Source organism: Quercus robur, chromosome 9 (assembly GCF_932294415.1).
Source record: "Quercus robur chromosome 9, dhQueRobu3.1, whole genome shotgun sequence".
Taxonomy (NCBI): Eukaryota; Viridiplantae; Streptophyta; class Magnoliopsida; order Fagales; family Fagaceae; genus Quercus; species Quercus robur.
Window position 1 is genome coordinate 26,752,127 of NC_065542.1, and position 18,485 is coordinate 26,770,611.

At 35.8% G+C, this 18,485-nt stretch overlaps 2 protein-coding genes across 2 annotated transcripts in view; both read right to left on the bottom strand.

Annotated features, from left to right (window-relative positions):
• Positions 1-330: 330 nt before the first annotated feature.
• On the bottom strand, positions 331-1,001 carry LOC126700897 (cation/calcium exchanger 5-like; the record flags this gene model as incomplete). The annotated part of the gene is made up of 1 exon (XM_050399063.1): positions 331-1,001. A coding segment is annotated over one exon (639 nt), but the record flags the coding sequence as incomplete, so codon positions are not given.
• A 12,402-nt stretch (positions 1,002-13,403) lies between these two features.
• LOC126700202 (protein MODIFYING WALL LIGNIN-2-like) overlaps positions 13,404-18,485 on the bottom strand; it is a 54,350-nt gene continuing 49,268 nt past the window's right edge. Inside the window, exons 2-3 of the mRNA XM_050398235.1 lie at positions 15,907-16,109; positions 13,404-14,456 (exon numbers count right to left, since the gene is read on the bottom strand). Coding sequence (XP_050254192.1) covers positions 14,111-14,456; positions 15,907-16,109 — 549 coding nt within the window. The 3' untranslated portion in view covers positions 13,404-14,110. The remainder of the gene's footprint in view (positions 14,457-15,906; positions 16,110-18,485) is intronic.

Genomic DNA, 18,485 nt, shown 5'->3' on the forward strand with positions numbered 1-18,485 from the left:
AAAAAAGAAAGTTTTAAAGTTTAGAGAAAAAAAAAATGTTTTAAAGTTTAGAGATTAAATTTTGGCTAAATTACAAAGTACACCCTTAACATTTGAGGGTGATTGGATTTTATACCTCAACATTTTGAAATTTTGATTTTACACCCTAACGTTTGGTTCCGTTAGCAAATCATACCCTAGGTTAGTTTTTGCTGTTAACTACCAAGTCATCTTGCTGACGTGTTTTTTTTTTTTTTTTTAATTTTTTTTTTTTTATTTATAGCCAAATAAGCTCAAAACGACACAGTTGCAAGGGAAATGATGTGATGACTAGGCACATGGTAAACGGCACCGTTTTGCCCAAAGAGAAAACAAACAAAATCTCAAAATCCTAAATCTAAACCCAGCTCAGCCTCAATCTTCCTCCTCCCTCCACCCAATCCAAAATCCATCCAAAACACAATCCCAACAAAAAACACATAAAACCCAACAGCCTGCCACAGAAAAATCTTGGCACTAAGATACACATAGAACAAAAACAATGCCACCACCAAGTAAAACAACACGTCCCTCACAAAAGTCACAGGGTTCAACGAAAAGGGTGCGGCGTAGATTGCCACGAAACCAACAACAAAAGCAGTGACAAAGGTCCCCGCAGAGAGTATTGCTCCGAACCCAGTTCGGTACTGGCCTCCTCGGACCGCGGCGACTGATGCGAAGACATCAAGGGCGCCACTGCCTAAGGCCAAAAGAGTAACAACACCAATAGTGGGAGAGAGATTTAGTTGGTTAGTTAGCTTGGTAGTTACAATGGAGAAGTGGTCTTGAGCGGTTTTGATGAGGATATAGAAGAAGAGGAGGATGAGGAGAGAGAGATAAGGGATGGAGAGAAATGGGTTTTGGGTGAAGAGGCAAGAGTAGTTTAGGAAAGTGTTGGAGTGGGATTTGGAGCAAGGTGGTGGTGATGTGGTTGGTTTCGTGAGAAGGGATCTGGTGGGGATTGTGGCAAAAGAAGAGGTGTGAGGTTAGGATTTGAGGACGAAGAAGAGGAGTGTGGAAAAGAGGAGTGTGAGATTTGAGGAGTCTGATGGGGATAAGTTCGTGGGTTAGGGAGCTAAGGGCTGGTGTGTGGGTTTAGATTTAGGATTTTGAGATTTTTTTCTGCTTCCTCTTTGGGAAAAACGGTGCCGTTTAGCATATGCCTAGTCATCACATCATTTCCCTTGCAACTGTGTCGTTTTGAGCTTATTTGGCAAAAAAAAAAAAAAAAAAAAAAACGTCAGCAAGATGAATTGGCAGATAACAACAAAAACTAACCGAGGGGTGTAATTTGCTAACGGAACCAAACGTTAGGGTGTAAAATCAAAGTTTCGAAACGTTAGGGTGTAAAATCCAATCACCCCAAACGTTAGGGGTGTACTTTGTGGCAAAAGAAGAGGTGTGAGGTTGGGATTTGAGGAGGAAAAAGCGGAGTGTGGAGAAGAGGAGTGTGAGATTTGAGGAGTCTGGTGGGGATAAGTTCGTGGGTTAGGGAGCTAAGGGTTGGTGTGTGGTGTTAGGTTCTAAAGACTTAGGTTTTTATGTATTTAGAATTCTAATCTGTATTGTTGGCAAACTATGGTCAAAACAATATAGTTAGTAGTGTTTTAGTCTTGCTCAAAGTTGTATCTTTTATGTAAAGTTGGAATCGAGCTAATGCAGAAGTTACTGTGCATTTCGGCCTGGCTCGATCGATCGAAGCTTTTAGGCTCGATCGATCGAATCTTGGGCAGAATGCGTTTTTCTGCAGATTTCCAACGCAGCCCTAGTTTGTTTAAAATGTTTAGGGTTTTCTAATTTGTCCTAAGTATAAAAGGCAAACCCTAGCCACGTTTTAGTGTTGTTTATATTGTTGTTTGTGTAAATCTCTTGTGAGATCTAGAGGAGCTTTCCTTTACACAAACTTAGGGTTTTCAAGGAGGAGATATTATCTACACCTTGATGATCAACTCAGTTGCTACCATTGAAGTTTAAAGAAGCACAAGTAGGTGTGCTTGTATCTGGTGGTGAATCCAAGAAAGAAGGAGTCCGTGGATTCTGAGCTTACACGTGGTCGTGTCAGTAAGTTCTACTGGTGTGTAGCAATAAGAAGTCGAGCGTGGGGGCTTGTAAGTCTTATTGTATGAACTTCGATTCTTTCAAGATAGTAGATTCAGGTTTACCTTGAGGATAGTTAGGTTAAATCCTCCCCAGGTTTTTACCGGTTTGGTTTCCTGAGTGATCATATCTTTGTGTTATTTATCCTTCTGCTGATTTGCATGATATGATTGTTTTGATTGTAATAACCTAGTTTTGTTAAATTGGACTAAGTAAAAACTTGGCTAATTACCTAGGTTAATCCAATTGTGTTTTTAAGGGGTCTAGAAACCATCACGTGGGTTTAGATTTAGGATTTTGAGATTTTGTCTGCTTCCTCTTTGGGCAAAATAGTGCCATTTAGCATGTACCTAGTCATCACATCATTTCCCTTGCAACTGTGTCGTTTTGAGCTTATTTGGAGAAAAAAAAAAAGAAAAAAAAATACGTCAGCAAGATGACTTGGCAGTTAACAGCAAAAACTAACTGGGGGGTGTGATTTGCTAACGGAACCAAACGTTGGGGTGTAAAATCAAAGTTTCGAAATGTTAGGGTGTAAAATCCAATCACCCCCAAACGTTAAGGGTGTACTTTGTGGCAAAAGAAGAGGTGTGAGGTTAGGATTTGAGGACAAAGAAGAGGAGTGTGAGATTTGAGGAGTTTGGTGGGGATAAGTTCGTGGGTTAGGGAGCTAAGGGCTGGTGCGTGGGTTTAGATTTAGGATTTTGAGATTTTGTTTGCTTCCTCTTTGGGCAAAACGGTTCCGTTTAGCATGTGCCTAGTCATCGCATCATTTCCCTTGCAACTGTGTCGTTTTGAGCTTATTTGGCAACAAAAAAAAAAAAAAAAACACGTCAGCAAGATGACTTGGCAGTTAACAGCAAAAACTAACCGAGGGGTGTGATTTGCTAACGGAACCAAACGTTGGGGTGTAAAATCAAAGTTTCGAAACATTAAGGTGTAAAATCCAATTACCCCCAAACATTAGGGGTGTACTTTGTAATTTAGCCTTAAATTTTTTTTGATAAAGTTTAGAAATCAAAATAACATTTTAGCCTAATAGTAATTGCATTTTTTTTTTAATACAAAATAAAATTTCTACTCTAGAGTAATCTAAGCGTATATATGTGTGAAGCTCTCCCCTCTTGGAGACTTGAACCTTGACCCTTGCCCCCACACCCCATAAGCACTTATACATGTGGAGTGATCACCACACCAAAGATGCGCATAGAAATTGTATTTCAAATTCTTATATTTATTGAGTTTTAATTATATTCATCATCATAATTCAACCACAATGAAGGCGGCAAGAATGACGTTTTCACTTTGAATAGATGAGGTTGAGAATTGATAGATGTGAAGCAATTATGGAAGAGAACAGTAAAAAAAAGGCCAATTCTGTACAGAATATATATATATATATATATATATATTAATCAATTCAGGATAGTAGGACACGTTTGTTTATTTACAAAAAAGAGTAGGCGTAAATGCTCTTTTGGTCCCTACATTTTGGGGGTCATTTCTATTTTGGTCCCTACATTTCTATTTTACCACTTTTAGTCCTAAATCCAATTAAAGCTTGTTATTTAAGTCCTTTTCGTCAGCCAACAGACGGAAATGGCTGACGTGGCTAACGGACTGATTAAAATATTAATAAAAATCCACCGTGGCTCTCGTCACCCATGCCACTTGGGTTTCCCGCCCCATTTTTCACACGTGACCCTCACTACCCCCCAAATCAGTACCAGAAACCCAAAATCGGTCCACCTTCCCCTAAACCAAATTAGTCTACCTTCTCTTTCTGTGAACCCCCAAACCAAATCAGTCCACCTTCTCTCCCTATTTGAGATAGCCATCAAACCACCATCACAGACAAACAACCCTAGAAATATATATATACCCAAACCCATTTTTCTTCGAATAGCAGAGAAAAGAAAAGCAGTGAGATCTCTATCTCTGTGAGATAGAGACCAAACACACCGGTATTAGCTCTCTCTCTCTGTATATGTCTTTATATATAACTAGCTTTATATTATGCATGGGGGCCACAATGTTGTTTTTGTATATTCATTGTTTGGGTTTTGACTTTATTATATTTGTTTAGTTACTTTTGACTGTTTGTTGGTCCTTGTATGGGTATGTGTTTCATTTTCGCTTCCAATGTGTTTCTGCTGTAGGACAAAATGCTTATGACATTACTGTTTAATATGTGTTTGTTTGTGCTTTCCAACGTGGTCCCCCTACTCCCCTGTTGAAGATAATGTGCATTACCATATTATATAATTCAAAACAGCTGAGGTAGATTGTGGAATGATGAGTGCTGAGTTGGGAAATAATTACTATGTGATATTTTGTTAACTAATGAGTACTATTTTGGAATGTAGTCAGTATTATTTAACTAATAAGTAATGAGTGTTGTTTTGTTAACCAATGGTTTATATGTGTTTTGCATGCAGCATGTGTGAGCTATTTAGTTTGTCTGTGCATCATGGTGAGTATTTTACTGATGACCCTCGAAAATATGTGGGAGGTAAAGTGGATATAGTGGATAATTGTGACCCTGATAGGTGGTCCAAGACAGAGATTGAGGGTACATGCAGGGAGTTTGGGTACACCTCTGTGACCAGGATTTGGTATAAAATGCCTGGTAGTGATTTAGAGAGAGCTAATTTCCATTTGATAGTTGATGATGATGATGCCATGTTTATGACAGATTTAGTGATTAGTCATGAAGAAATTCATGTGTGTTTTAGAGCACCTTGTGGATAATCCTATACTAGTAGATGAAGGTGAGCATGTTGGGGCAGATGTGCAGCCATTGACAGTGGAGCAAAACCCTTTAGGATGTGGCAGTAATGATGAGGATAATAACAGTTATAATAAGGATAATAATGAGGATCACATTGAAGTAGATGCTGAGGAGGTTGATAATGATGATGTTGTTGAGGTTGATGCTGCAGAGGTGTATTCTAGGAGAGCAGGTAAGGAACCTATGACTCAGCACCCATCTGAGGACAAGGATGTAGTTGATAGTAGTGACAGTGGAGGAGGTGATGGTGAAGGAAGTGGCTTAGAGGATGAAGATGTAGTGAATCCTGAGGAGAGGGAGTTTGTGGAGGACAGCAGTGATAGTTGGGATGGTTCTGATGAGGATCTTACTGAACCAGTACAAATGGGTGCTGGTGTAATAAACTCTGATTATGAGAGTGAGGAGCTGCACAGTCTTGAGGAATCATCATTTGATGATGATATTGGGGATGATACTGATAGCTCTAAGGATGAACTAAAAACACCTGTGGGAAAGGGAAGGGGACAAAAGAGGACTTTCCCAGTGTTTAAGCCAGTTGCTAAGGCTGAACATATCAGATTTGAGAAAGAAATGTTGTTCACAACACCTAAGCAATTCAAAGAAGCTATAACTGATTATGTAGTTCATGGTGGCTGGGGGATTAGGTTTGTAAAAAATGATTTGCAGAGGGTAAGAGCAGTTTGCCAGGAAAACTGCAAGTTTGTGGCGTATCTAGCAAAGGTGCCAAGAGAGAAAAGCTACCAATTGAGAACACTGAACCTAGAACACACATGCACTGGGAGTTTTAAGAATCTAAGGTGCACTTCTTCATACATTAGGAGGAAATTGATGAAGAGGGTGAGAAGACAACCTAACATGAAACTAAAAGACATCCAAGATGCTGTACATGAGAAGTTTACACTAAACATAACTCCAGGAAAAGCCAGCAGGACTAGGGAGAAGGCAAGAGAATATGTTGATGGGACTCACACGCAGCAGTACAATCAACTTTGGGAGTATTGTGAAGAGTTGAGGAGGGCTAGCCCTGGCAGTACCATACTTATGAAGGTACACACCTTCAATGAAGGTGATTTGGCTGCTGAGATGGACCTGATTTGTGGGATTCCATATTTTGAGAGGTTGTATATATGCCTGGAGGGTTGTAAGAAAGGGTTTATGGCTGGCTGCAGGCCAATAATTGGTTTGGATGCCTGTCATTTGAAGACTAAGTCAGGTGGGCAATTAATCACAGCAATTGCTAGAGACCCTAATGAAGAGTACTTCCCACTTGCGTATGCTGTAGTAGAGGCTGAAACTAAAGACTCCTGGACATGGTTCATAAATTTGCTACTTGCAGACATAGGTCAGAACACAAGATGGACATTTATATCAGACCAGCAGAAGGTATATATGTTTATTACCATATCTATTACACTTGTTGTGATTAGAGAGTTACTAATACCACAATTGCACTTGTTGTACTCACAGGGGTTGGTGCAGACCTTCATTGATAATTAGCCACAATATGAGCATAGGATCTACTGCAGACACCTCTACAATAATCTCAGGGAGAATCATCTTGGTGTTCTGACCAGAGAGTTGTTTTGGAAAGCAGCCAAAACTACTTATAAAGTTGGGTTTGATAGGCTGATGGATGAACTGAAGGGAATTGATGAGGATGCACATAGTTGGTTGCAAGATCATTCAACCACCATATGGGCCAGACACATGTTCAGTGAGGATGGATTGAGTGATACAGTGCTGAACAACATGTGTGAGAATTTTAACAGCAAGATTCTGAAGTTTAGATCTAAGCCTATAATTACTATTGTATGAATCTAAGCCTTTGAGTAACAGTTAGTCAGATATATTATTTGGTACATTGTTTGATTAACATTTTGTGTGTGATTGCAGCTGAAGTCCATCAGGTTATATCTTATGACCAGGTTTCAAGATAACAGACAAAAGATCATGAGAGTGGAATCAGAGATATGCCCTAAAGTGCTTAAAAGGTTGCGTAGGGAAAAGATTGCAAGCAGCAGGTGGTTTCCTTGTTGGGCAGGTCATAAACAGTTTGAGGTTAAAAGTGGACTGCAAAGCTTCACTGTGGACATGGAAAAAAGAAATTGTAGTTGCAGGAAATGGAATACGACTGGCATACCATGTGCCCATGCAATTTCCTGCATATTCTTCAATAGGCAAGATGTTGAGCAGTATGTGCATAGGTGTTTTCATGTCTCTACATATAAGGCCTGTTATGAGCTAGTAATTGCACCTATCAATGGGCAGAATATGTGGAGGCCCAGTAGTGTCCAACCTGTTCAACCTTCTATTAAAAGAAGACCACCTGGCAGGCCCAAGAAGAAGAGGACAAGGGAGGCTGGTGAAGCAGCAGGTAGGAGAGCTGGTATTTCCAAATAATGTAGGACCTGTGGTAAAATAGGACACATTAAAAGAACTTGCAAGGGTGAGGTTGGAGGAAACTCTTCCCTACCAGGCACCACAAACAGAACTAGTGCAGCTAAAAAGGTAACATTCTACCATATCTGTCAAGTAAATGTGTGAGAGTTTTTACATATTACATGTCAATAAATGTGGATTTCTTGTTTGTAGACCAGCAGATGCAGAAACTATTCCAACATCAATCAGCCAACAGGACAAGCTCAAGCTCAACCAAGCTCAGCCATCCCATTTGCACCACCTCAGCCATTTGTATCATCCCAGTCCACCATGCACACCTTCACTCCTAGTGCACCACCTCAGCCATTGCCATCATTTTAGTCCAGCATGCATACCTTCACTCCTTGTACATTTCCTCAGCCATGGACAAGCTCTTCTAGGCCATGTACAACATACCAAACCAGCATGCACTTCTTATCCAGCCCAAGTGCACCATTCCAGACCAGCATGCACTTCTCATCCAGTCCAAGTGCACCATACTAGACCAGCATGCACTTCTCATCCAACCCAAGTGCACCATTCCAGACTAGCATGCACAGCACTGCCATACGTTTTCCACCACCCCGGTCTAGCATGCACAACTCCAGTCCAAGTGCACACCAGACCCCCACAGGATCATCCAATCCAATTGAACCACCCAACTTAGGCAGCAGTCCAATTCCAAGACTGAGGAGGAAAAGGATGGTCACATCAGAGACCCTGAATGCTTCCAAGAATGCATCTAGATACATGGGGGCTATCAAGTTTGATGGAAGTCAGTCATCAATGCATGATCCAAGAAAAAAATGAATAGCTTGTCATTTTATATCTTTTGATGAATGGCTTGTGTTTTGTATAATTATAGCCAAGCCCTTATTTTGTATAATTGATATTACTTAAACAATGCCCTGCTGTTTGGGTTAAGATTGACAGTTGAACAATGCCCTTTTGTTATTTAAACATACTTTTGCTTTTTTTAATGATAACTATGTCTGGGTTAAGTTTGGCAGTATGTTATTTAAGATGTCTGGATTTCAAGATTGAGTTTGTTGTTTCCTTCTATCTTGTTTTATATGTGTAGTATAGTGCTTTCTTGGAATATGTTATCTGTTACCAGTTTTATTTGTTGCATGCACTTGGAAATCTACTACTTGGTTCAACAGGGACATTTCCAATCCACACATCCACACATTGAATTGAATGAGAAAGGTATTCATTTATTTCTCAACAGAGGGAGTACAAAATAAGCAGCAAATGTGTGTCATTACTAATAACTAATCCTACCAAAATAGAGCACACTGCCAACCCTCCATACATAAACACTGCAACCCTACATGCACTAACAAGTACAGCAACCCACACAAGTTATTCCCACCCCCTACCTAAGCAAACATAGAACTGCAAATATCATCACTAACAATGCCACAACTACAACTAAAAACTTCTCTCTCTTCTTGCAGTCTGCAAGCTCAGCCTCAAGTTTGGTGATCCTTTGCCTTTGCTGTGGGATAAGCACCTTACCACGTTCACATATCTCATCATCACGCCATTGGAAGAACCTACACTTTTGCCCCAGCTGAAACACATATAATGCTCTGAAAAATGAAAAATGGAAATCCAAAACAACACACTGAAATCAACTAAAACCCACTCAAAAATTTTACTGATATTGACATACCTAGTAGTTTGGACAACCATAGAACCTTCTGCCAGGGTTGTCTTCAGTCCACGCCACATCTAGGATAGGTTTTTTTATTATAGTAGCACGTCATTGGTGCTCTCCTCCTAACACTGGAACTTGTTGAACAGCTTGCTTCCATTGGGCTTCGAAGATTGTTTGTTTTGATCATGGTTTTGGGAGATGAGTATTAGCTGTGTGGGTAGAGGTCGAAGCTTGAATTTTGGGAGTTTAGGGTTTCTGGTATTGATTTGGGGGATTTTGAGTTTCTGGTACTGATTTGGGGGGTAAGTGAGGGTCACGTACGAAAAATGGGGCGGGAAACCCAGGTGGCATGGGAGACGAGAGCAACGGTGGATTTTCATTAATATTTTAATCAGTCCGTTAGCCACGTCAGCCATTTCCGTCTATTGGCTGACGGAAAGGACTTAAATAACAAGTGTTAATTAGATTTAGGACTAAAAGTGGTAAAATAGAAATGTAGGGTCCAAAATAGAAATGACCCCAAAATGTAGGGACGAAAAGAGCATTTACACCAAAAGAGTAAACATAAACATGACGTCATAGCCTTGGCGTCACAACCTTGTTAGCTAGTCCTTCCATTAAGCTTTTTCGTCCTTTTTAGAAACAAATTAAAATACAATTTTTCCTCCAATTTATCATACTTGCTCACAGATTAAAACAAATAAACCACCAAAAATAATATAGAATTTAGTAACATTACGTCTACAATACTTTTTTTTTTTTTAACAAATCGTAGTTGATAAATTTTTATTGATTTTTTTTTCTTAAAAAAATTGTCATTAGTTTTAATTTAAACCCACCAATAAAATCATTTTTTTTACTTATTAGTAATAACTTGTCACCTAAAATTTATTGTGAATAAAACATTACCATATACAATTTTATTCTCACCAATATGTAGATACAAATGATTAAAATAAAAAATTCTTTCACTTACTCACATTTTCTCCTTAACCAAACAAGCCAGGACAAGGAAGATGATTCCATGGCCCTGGTAAAGGTGAACCTTGATTTTATGTGCCTTTTAAGTTTATAGACTATAGCCCAAATAACTTGGATTATTTGAGAGTATGGTTGTGACTTGTGAGTTTGGGCGTGATTTTCATTTTCTGTGTTGACAGTAAAGTTGTTTTTCTAGTTGAGTTTGTTTGACTACCCTGTAAATTTTCCATGACAATTAGAAAAAAGTTTGAAACCCTCAAGTATCACATAAAATCAAGTTTCACCTTTACCATGGCCATGAACTTCCGTGGTAAGGGAGAAAATCTAAGCAAGTAAAAGAAAATTTTATTTTAGTTTTTTTAGTCATTTGTTCTATTTGGTTGGTGATAAGAAAAATTTGTTTTTTGTCTTTGTGGTGTGTATTTTATTTTAGTTTTTTGGTTGGTAAGTAAGAGAAATTGAGGAAAAAAATTGTTTAGTTTTTTTTTCTAAAATTAAACTTATATCTGTTCTTATTTAAATTTATTTTTTCAAAAAATGATTTTATTGTTTTAAAATAATTATAAAAAATTTATACTAATTTAATATTTTTTATAATCAATGACGGCTCTAGAAATATTTTTTTAGAATGGTCACTAAAACACTTAAATGATATAAAATTTAATAAAGAGATAACTTAAATATATTAACGTCACAAAAAAATGCAAATAAATAAACCATTACAATTTCCTTCTACTAACAAAGAGAAAAAGGAAAAAAAAAAAAAAGAATTGATAAGAGATAAAACGGAAATTGAGAAGTGAGATAGTATGAAATGATAATAGAGAAGAAAAAAATGGAGAGAGAGAGAGAGAGAGAAATAATACTTGTTACAATTGACCTGAGTTACTAAAGAGAGAAAAATTGTTGTGACTGCAAAGCTAAAGATAGTATAGTTGCCGGCTTCATCAAGGAGAACTCATGACCACGGTATTTCACTTGTTATCCATTTTTTTAAGGAAAAAAGGAAATTAACGAGTATTTTTATTTAACGGATTGAACAAGTTACAAGTTTGAATGATTATGTATTTTTATTTCTATTTTTTTGTTTTTGAATAGGATTTTTGTTGAATTAATTTGTTCACTTGTTGTAACGCCTTATTCTTTGTAATGTGGGCTTTAATGGGCTCCCAACGACCTGCGTAGCTGACTTTGTAACTGCTCGAGTCATTTACTGACTACATTGAATGACTTCCATATTCTCGTCAGTGATGATTGGTTGCTCCGTCTGTCAAGATGACCTCGACATTTTCAGTGGCTTCGTCTAGGAGTGGTGATCTCGTCAATCCCATCAAGAACAGTTTTTGTTTTCTGTCCATTTTGGGTTGCCAAACAAGTTTTTTAGTCTTAAAAATAGAAAATTGTTTTTGAAAACAGAAAATAAAGGGAAAAATAGTTACCAAAGATACCCTAAATATTTCTTCCCATTGTATTTTATTTAATTATGATAGTTCAGTTTTTTTTTTTTTTAAATGCTAACTAGCAAAATAGCTATAATATGCATATTATTGGCCCAATTTTCTATTTCTAAATTTCTTAGATTTCATTATATAAATAACTTTTTCGTGTATCGCACAGGTTAGCAAGTAGTTGTATTATAAAAGCATTTATATTGAAAGTGTTCATGAATCGTATGATACTAATGTACCAAATTCGTATTAATTATATCATATTATAAATGGCAAGGTTCAACTATTGAACTTCAAATTTTTTTTCCCCAAAAAAATCTCCAAAAAAATAGCCCGCAGTAAGTTTTGTTGGGAAAGCCTAGATCTTGGGGTTTAGTTTGGTTAGAGAGATAGAGTTGTTTTCTATTTTGGATAAAGTTACTGGGAAGGGAAAGCAAGTAGAGAAAGAGAGAGGGAAAGTGATTGAGTCAATGAGAAACCGAAGTGTTGTAGTGTCAAATTTTAGGGGTTTGACTTTTGGGTAACCAGGGTTTTTTTTTTTTTTTTTTAATTAATATTAGTATTTTTTTTTAATTTTTTTAAATGATTTCTTTTATTTTTGTTTGAAATTTTTAAAATGTACCTACAGTTCTACGTTTATCTATGGAAAAAAAAAAAAAAAAAAAAAGTTCCTACCTACATTTACAATATAATTTTTAAATTTATATACTTTTTTTTTTAGAATACTAAGTATTCGTTTGGATACGCATTTGCAGATCCACGGAGAGGGGAGAAGTTTTTTAAACAGACACACGTGGAGAGGGGAGAAGTTTTTTTACAGAAATTTACTTTCCACAGAGAGAGAAGAGAATGTTTTTTAAAGAAATTTACAGTGGTGTATATCCAAATTGGCATAACTTTTGGATACACAGTACAGGCTTTAAACCTCTTAAACTCACACTCATTTTCCAATGTAGGATTAACCCACTGTATTTTCTTTTAAGAATACTAAGTATTTTTAACACACACACGGGGAGAAGGTTTTTCTATACTATATATAAGAGAATTCCACCTTTTGAACTGAACTTTTATGTTGTTCAAAAATACTCACATTAATGAAAGATAACTTTTCTTAGAAATAAAGTCATAAATGTCAATTAACATATTTCATTTTGATTTTAAAAGGAGAATTCCTAAAATTTATCCTTTTTTGTTTTCCTTCACTTATAAAAATTTATCCTTTTTTATTCATTTTTCATCTGAATAAAATTAAAATACTCCCAATGTTTAAAAAAAAATTAAAAATAAAAAACTAAAAGCATTCTCAAAATTTAGCATTTTTTCCCCCTCACATTCATCTTATTTTTATATAAGAAATTCATTGCTATATAAAAAAAATATTAAAGAGCCTCTAAACACGTGCAACGCACGAACTTAAATGCTAGTATTAATATAATGAGCTTTTTCAAATATTGTTAGGAGTATAAATTTGTTAAAACATCTAAAATAATAGGAGAATATCTACCTAATGTTTAAAGATTGCTAATTTTTACATTATAATTTATTTATTCTTATATTAATTAATTTATTAAAATAATTATGTTAAAATGCAAAACATATCCTCTAAATTTGACCAATTCAGTTGAAGAATTTATTTATTTTCATATTAATTAATATATTAAAATAATTAGGCTAAAAATGCTAAATATACTCTCTAAATCTCACCAAAATTCATTTTAGTTATCTAACCTCACTTTTGTTAAATTGATTTTTTAAATTTTCAAGTTTATTCAATTAAAGTTTTCTGTCACTCCCATTAAAGAATTACCGTTAGTTTTGACCTTCCCTTAAAAAATAAAAACAAAAAATTAATAAAGATTAATTTCCTTGAAAAAAAATTATTTTGAAAGTTTCTATCAAATTAATGGAAATAAACGGAAGAACATCAAAAAAATCCAGCAAACTTTCCCGGAAAACGAACAGAATAAAATAATAATAATAATAATAATAGAGAAGAAAAAGAACTTATAGTTCACTAATTTTCCTTCCAAATCTTGGCATTATCATCCACAAACACAATCACTAAATAAAAACCATCAGTCCAATTAAAATCTCCTCCCAAACTGCAAAAGCTATGGTATTGTGGATCAAAGAGAGAAGACAGAGTGAGCGAGAGATCGATTGAGAATGTCACCACTGTGGAAGAAGAGCTCGACGTGGAGGTGGCTGGTGCGGAGGAGAAAGGAGTTGAAGCCTTTCTTCATAACCTGAGCTGGAAAGCCCCGATTCTCTCGTACACTTCTCTTCTCTCTCACTCAACAAATCAATCAGTTTTTCCTATCAAAGCCGAACCTGTCAAGGAATTGAAACCCCTAAAGGTTGTTTCATTTCCATTGAATTGTGTCTAAATTAGTCTCATCCATCAATGTGGCACGCTTTATATATGGGAAATTATCACTATTATGGTCCAAAAGGCATATTTGATATTTCACATCTTTAACAATAACCCATCCAACTCATAACAATAGAGAATCTTTCAGATTACATATGCATCCTAGGAAAAGACAAGTGCAAAGAATTTACTGGTGCTAGCAAACAGCAGAATATGATTAAAACTTGAAAATACCCCCGTTTCCCAGTGAGCCAACACGATCATCCTCTTTTTAAAACTGATTGAAGCATATTATCAACTGGGAAAGAACACAAAATTACCAATCATGTAAATTGTCGTCTGATATATGTGTCTTCATGTACAAAAACAGGATCTTGAGTACTGCTCTGTGCCAGCCCTGGTGGGATCTGAGGCTGTCCCATAGCTATGCCTCCTTGATTAGGAGTAGAAGGATTGCCCCATAGACTGTCACCGTTCTTTGCCGAAGTTAAGGTGAGATAATAGATAATACCAAGAGCCACACTTGCAAGGGACAACATGGCACCTCCAGCAAAGACTCCGGGTTTCACAACATAGCAATAGTAGTTGAAGTACGCACTTTCGTCACCATGTTGATCATTGAGTGCAGCACCGGTAAGCAACAGAAGAAACGCTATGACAAATGTAAACCTACTCAAGTGTCAAATAGACTAAATCAATTGGAAACCAATACCAAATGAACTGCAAAAAACAAAACAAAACAACACGCACACACCCAAAAAAAACAAGGAATCAACAAAAACGAAAGGCAACAGTAAATGGTGAAATAATTATGGATGCTGTAAAAAGAAGGCAGAAAATGGAGATTGTGGTACAAGTAGTAAAAATACTTCTTGTGTTCCACATGAAAGGTCTTTTAGTATCCAGAAAGGTCTCAAATGCAGTTTACTAAATTTCCATTAAATGTAGTCAATAGACACCATTGAGGGTTTACAACGATTTTGAAAATATAATACGAGAGGAATTAAGAACTCTGATTCAGTGATTCTAATTTGAAACCACCCTACTAAAAGTAAGGGATCTATGTAATTTTCCCAATAAAAAATGTAGCAACTTAAAACGTCAATTTGTCAATCTACTTCAATGCACTCCTTGAAGTCCGGGTTTTGGCACCCGAAAAATAATAAACAAGCCACATTTCTTTGTACTCTTAACAGGTTGGTCACAAAAGGGGCACATGGGAGCTGAAGGGTCACTAAACCCAGTTGAGGAAAAACAGAACACACATGACTATAAGAAAAGTCTTACATTTAGCAGGAAAAAAATGTAGCACACGTGTTGATTCAGCAAGTGAGAATTCTAAGCACACATTCATATTTTAGAAGGCGGCAATACGAAAAAAGAAACGTTATAAGCAAGAAGTATGACTCAATAAAAATTGATTTGACTTTATGTTGGACATATTTATGAATTGTGTATTTTTTACCATATTTAAGAAAACTAAAACATGGATTATAGTTACTTTATACTCTTAAGAGTGCGGTTGGTATCCTCTTTTCTAAGCAATTTTATTTTCTTAAATCCTCGTCTCACCTTTTAGCAAATGAACTAGCTTTTTCAAAAATAAACTAACTTATTTGCTTAAAGCCACTTTTTTCTCACATTTTAGCAGATAAACCATCAGAAAATAGAGGATGTCAAACTCAAACTAAATATGTGCTTCATTACTCTCTATTGTTGCTTGAATATTAGATTATATATGTGATGAACTACCACTTATTCAAAAGCTTAAGTTAATAGGAAAGCATAAATTTAATCACTTAACCATGACTCTAACCATTTTTTAAACTTATTTGAGACTTGTTATTAATCTTCTAGACACACAAGTGTATATTTATCGACCATTTAATTAATGTATCCTAGCTTAACTAGTATCCTAGTATTTCAAGAATTATCATATTATACCATATCCATATACATATTGCATCTGTGTATCATGTCAGTATTGATGCTTTGTAGATCATAACCATCTTAATTCAGACACTAATAGTCCTCATTAACAATAAGTTTTCAAAGGATAAGGAAAAAATCAATCAAACAGGAATGAAAGTTTTATCAGCAAGTAGTGAATGAAACATACCAGGAAACAACAAAGCAGATCAGCGCTACAGTCCAATTAGAGTTAGAAGGATGAGGATTTCTTTTGCAACAAATACACCCAGTTGAAACATTTATAATTATTTGAGCAATCATAAGAGATAATGCTGAAGTTAAACCAAGAGCCATAGCTGGACTTCGAGGGTATACACATTCAGAAATAGCAGTGACCTGAACCTGAGAACTCTGGAAATAAAAGAACATTTCAGCAATGCTTTCATCATGATCACTGTAGACAAGGAATAATAGTGATTATGCACAAAAAATCTGAAGACAAAATGGGAGGCACTCAGCATCAATTTCCAGATGCCCATTTATGCAGGCATGATTTGATAAAAGGTCCTGCTAATTTACCTGCCTTTTGAGAACATTAGCAGTGCTCCTGTACTCCCGTTTCATCTCTAATAATACTTTTCCCCCAAATGAGGGGATTACTACCATTTGGCATCACAAAACTAGAGGGAAAAAAAAGAGCAAACAGAAACTGAAAGAAATTTGAGGTAATAATGTCATTTGGTATCCGAAAAAAGTACAGAAGGGGGAAGAGGGGGAGAGAAACAGGGAGATTGATAGACTGTGGATAGGAAACTCCAGTTTTCTCTCCCTAATATCTATCTCATACAAATTTATTATCCTTTCATCATCAAGAACAAGGGCCACTCTGCAGTTCCTATTTCAGTAAACTGCTCAAAAATGCTGGCAGGGCCAGCAAGTATGCCTGTGTATTGGTGCAAAATATGCACTCTTAAGGAGTGGATGCAATTGTTTACTTCCCAAGAGCCACCATCTCTTAGCCATTGGCATCGTAACCAGCAAAAATCCATCTCAGATGAGTGAGGATTAAGCAACATTCTCAAAGACAGAAAGATGTTAACTAGGATTTAGAAAGAAAAACTAGTTTAGCATTTTCTGATTTTAAGCTAAAGATGCTAGCAGGTCATAAATGGAGAAAATTCCAGAAACTTACATAGAGGAGTACAAAAAGGAAGATAGGGATGGACTCATTTCGTTATAGTAATAGCCATAAGTATTAATACAGTTTCACAATAAGTTTATGTTTGCAACTAGGATCCACAGACAAAGCAGAAACAAGATTAGTTTATATAAATCATGCAGGCACATGCTTAAAATGAGACTGCTGTGGATTTCCAAGAGAATCCAACTTGGGCAATATGGTTTCAGCTTATATCAGATAAAATATAAGTAAAACTGAGGATTTTCTATTCAGTGTCTTTGCCTCTGACACATGCCTTCTTTTTTTCTCTTTCAAAAGTAAGGCTTCGACATATCTCTCCATCAAAAGATGCTATACCCCACTTTAACTGTTTGTGCCCTCTGCTAGTATCAGTGTATTTGTGAACTCAAATACATTTTTAGTCCACTACCAAATGGAATGAGTTTTCAGGTCATAGTTTCTTAAAGGTTCAAGACCCAATTATCTTGGTCACCCACTGATGCAGGACAACAACTTTAGTGGACTCTAATTCCATTTTGACACACGAAAGAAGCTTAAGAAGGCTTTGATGCCAACTTGATGCAGGATCTTCAAAAGATTGAGCAGTAAAATAGGTTTATTGAAAAGCTCTTGAAGGATTTTTGAATGGGGTTTGATGTTTAAATTCAAGGGTAAGGCATAACTAAATTGATTCTTGAAGGAATTTGACGGCTGTTTGGTAATAAAATAGTGAAATGAAGGAGGGAAAAAAAGAAAAAAGGGTAGACCACTAGGCAACCATACCTAGGTTTTGATGTGGCGCAATACAAAAGCAATTTGCAGAATAGAAAAAATACATAAAAAGTTAAAACCTAGGAATAAGTGCCTAGGGTTAGCAAGAGTTAGCACAAAACCATTGGAAAAATTTCAATTGAAATTTTATTTGTAAGAAACTTGTCTCCATAGAAGTATGATAGCATACTTAATACTTGGACTAAACCCTAAACCTAATTGGCTTATTAGGTCAAATCTCAATTACTGAATTATAAAAATAAACTTTATTCTAGGAAAATAAATAAAATAATAATAACCTAATTAGCTAATAACACCTAGAATAAAATTCAAATGGACCACTAGTAGAACTGCAATTGACTACTAATTTTTTTTTTTTTTTTTAACTAGATTAAAATAAAATTGTCTTCATTCTTCTTGCATCAGATTTCCTAGGTAATCACCTACAAAAGAGGCAATCACTGACTCAAAAATTGAGAAAAGCTAATGAAAATTTATTTAATTGTATTATGAATTTTGAAAGTTTACATAAAGCCTTCAAAGAAACTATTCCTAATTCTTATTCAATAAAGACTAGGATTCCCAAAAAAAATTTACAATAACAACTAAAGGACTAAAACCAAACTGAAAGGGATTCTAAAACTTAAAACAAGACTCATGGACCTCAAATATAACCCATTTTTAGCCCATTTGCAAAAAATCTAGAAATTACCAGAATATTCTTAATTTGGTAAAACTTAAAAAAATAAATAAATAAATTGAGCCAGAAGCAATCTAGCTCTAGCCTAGATAAACAACAAAATAAGACTTGATTCAACTCAATCTAGCTAAGCAAG